Below are 3,039 nucleotides of genomic sequence, written 5' to 3' on the forward strand. Positions count from 1 at the left end.
ATTTACAAACCGGGACTAATGTGTCTCACGTAAAGTAGTTTTTCTACTAGTGAAAGAGTAGCATATTTTGGTATATTACATAGCTGAGAACATGAGATTATGGTATAATACATAAAAAACTAGACATATGTTCACAAGTTCCTCTTTAATCTACCGATTAATGGTTAACCGATTAGCCTAGTTAATTGGCCGATTCACCGATTAATCACTACTCCCAAGCAAGCCGAGCAGCTATCAATTACCGATTTCTTGAACAATGTTTTTCGTGTTTATATAGTGACTCGAAAAAGAAGTCTGAGATACCAAAATTAACTCCTGATAGGAGTTGAACCCGGCTCGGAAAGAATATACCACGGTGTCCTTACCACACTAGGCAACACCAATTATTGACAAGGTCTCGAACTAAATAAAGAAAACAAACAACTATAATGGCACTTCCCCATAGCAGTTGGGTCAAGTTCCCCTTTTTGAATCGAGATGACTAAGAAAATAGTTATTAGAACAAGTGAGAACATTGTTGTAATTCTTCCATGAAAGCTTGATTAGCATAGCCATACAATAGAATTACATTCCAAGTAAACACACCAAATAATCTTTTGTTAAAGAACAAATGAATCAAATAAACAAATCACCAGATGTACGTCTCTCTAGAATTGAGCCTGCATATGGTCTACAATTTTCTTGTCCACCTGGAATGCTTCGGCAAGGATATCATCTGAGATGGATGGCTTGGATCCAAACACCGCATTTGCTATGGTGATTACTCCAGGGTTCGTGCTGCTCAGCACCGAAAGAATTCATCTGATTAATCAGTTAATGGGCCAGTTAATCGCTACTCGTAGGGTGGCCGAATCGAATAACACCTATTCGTGGTGTTAACTTTTTAGGCCGATTAATTGGCCTGTCAGACCAATTAATCAGTTGTTAGGCCGATTATTCACTGTTGTCCCATTAACTTGCGGGTAAACAAAGCCAAAAAATTTGGCTTGTAACCCCTCTGTCCCCCTCTTACACCTGAATAGCTAGGGTTCGACCAAAGACACTAGTAGAAAAACAACTTTTAGTACCGGTTCGTAAGGACCTTTAGTACCGGTTCTAGAAACCGGCACTAAAGGGTGGGGACTAAAGGTCCCCCCCCCCCTTAGTCCCGGTTCAACATGAACCGGGACCAAAGGCCCACCACGTGGCACGAGGCGCGCCATGGTCTGGGGACTAAAGGATTTTTTATTTTTTATTTTTGAAATAAATCAAAAACAGCCCGCCTATTGGGCCGGCACGGCCTACATACGACTAGAAACCCAACCTCTAGTTAGGCCAGGATGCAGGCCCGTACGGCCCAATAGGCCCCACAGGGCAGAAGACTTGCAATAGGCCCACAAAGGCCTGCTTAGAGAGGAGCTCGACACGGTAGCCGCGGCGGCGCTTATAAATCGGTGTGAGCTCCTCTCAAGTAGCAAGGTGGGACTAAACATTGTGCACTGCGGGTGGCAGCGCACCACCTTTATCACCGGTTGGTGGCTCCAACCGGTACTAAAGGGGGGGGTCTTTAGTACCGGTTGGAGCCACCAGCCCGTACTAAAGGCCATGACCCCTTTAGTACCGGTTGGAGCCACCAACCCGTACTAAAGGTCACAAATGAACCGGGACTAATGCATAGCCATTCGAACCGGGGCTAATGGTACCATTAGTGTCGGTTCATAGTTTTTCTACTAGTGAAAGAGTAGCATATTTTGGTATATTACATAGCTGAGAACATGAGATTATGGTATAATACATAAAAGCTAGATATATGTTCACAAGTTCCTCTTTAATCTACCGATTAATGGTCAACCGATTAGCCTAGTTAATAGGCCGATTCACTGATTAATCGCTACTCCCAAGCAAGCCGAGCAGCTACCAGTTATCGATTTCTTAAACAATGTTTTTCGTGTTTATATAGTGACTCGGAAAAGAAGTTCGAGATACCAAAATTAACTCCTGATAGGAGTTGAACCCGGCTCGGCAAGAATATACCACGAAGTCCTTACCACACTAGGCAACACCAATTATTGACAAGGACTCGAACTACATAAAGAAAACACACGACTATAATGGCACTTGCCCCATAGCAGTTGAGTCATGTTCCCCTTTTTGAATCGAGATGACTAAGAAAATAGTAATTAGAACAAGTGAGAACATTGTTGTTATTCTTCCATGAAAGCTTGATTATCATAGCCATACAATAGAATTACATTCCAAGTAAACACACCAAATAATCTTTTGTTAAAGAACAAATGAATCAAATAAACAAATCACCAGATGCACGTCTCTCTAGAATTGAGCCTGGATATGGTCTACAATTTTCTTGTCCACCTGGAATGCTTTGGCAAGGATATCATTGGAGATGGATGGCTTGGATCCAAACACCGCATTTGCTATGGTGATTACTCCAGGGTCACTAGTAGAAAAAGGGCCTAATATGGGAAACATTAGTACCGGTTTGCATATGAGCCGGCACTAATGGGCCCATTAGTGCCGGTTCAAATGACTAGGCAGGAGGTGACCTTTAGTACCGGTTCTTTGGGAATCTTTAGTACCGGTTCGTGCCACGAACCGGTAGTAAAGATGCTGGTGCCCGACCAGCACCTTTAGTACCGGTTCGTGGCACGAACCGGTACAAAAGAGGTTGTGGTAGGCGCTATTTTTAGTCCCACCTCGCTCCCCTAACAAGAATGTGACCACCTTAGGTATGTTACTTCTCAAACTATCCCAAACATTTGGTCTTCATTGAACTCTATGTGTAGGATCTGTGGCTGCAATAGGAGTCTTCGCCGGTTCTTAATCGGTGGTAGATTCCTATTGACGATTTAGATTCTATACAAAAAGATCGTTGATGATCAATGTATTTTTTATATGTACTTCTGTGTAGCAGTAGCGCGTTTTGGCTGAAAGGCGGTACTGATCAATGTATTTTTTCTGCGTTTAGATGCACTATTTAAATATGTTATTTTTCAAACTATCACAAGCATTTGGTCTTCATTTAACTCTATATATAAAGAA

The 3,039-nt window shown here is 42.3% G+C and overlaps 1 protein-coding gene across 2 annotated transcripts in view; it reads right to left on the reverse strand.

The window, feature by feature from the left end:
• Positions 1-647: 647 nt before the first annotated feature.
• LOC119301500 (putative germin-like protein 2-1) overlaps positions 648-3,039 on the reverse strand; it is a 7,464-nt gene continuing 5,072 nt past the window's right edge. The window contains exon 3 of one of the 2 annotated variants that reach the window (XM_037578479.1): positions 648-774. In XM_037578479.1, coding sequence (XP_037434376.1) covers positions 648-774 — 127 coding nt within the window. Of the gene's footprint in view, positions 775-2,310; positions 2,438-3,039 lie in introns of those variants that run through there. The other variant, XM_037578472.1, reaches the window with a different exon arrangement.

This window comes from Triticum dicoccoides, chromosome 1B, assembly GCF_002162155.2.
Source record: "Triticum dicoccoides isolate Atlit2015 ecotype Zavitan chromosome 1B, WEW_v2.0, whole genome shotgun sequence".
In the NCBI taxonomy this organism is placed as follows: domain Eukaryota; kingdom Viridiplantae; phylum Streptophyta; class Magnoliopsida; order Poales; family Poaceae; genus Triticum; species Triticum dicoccoides.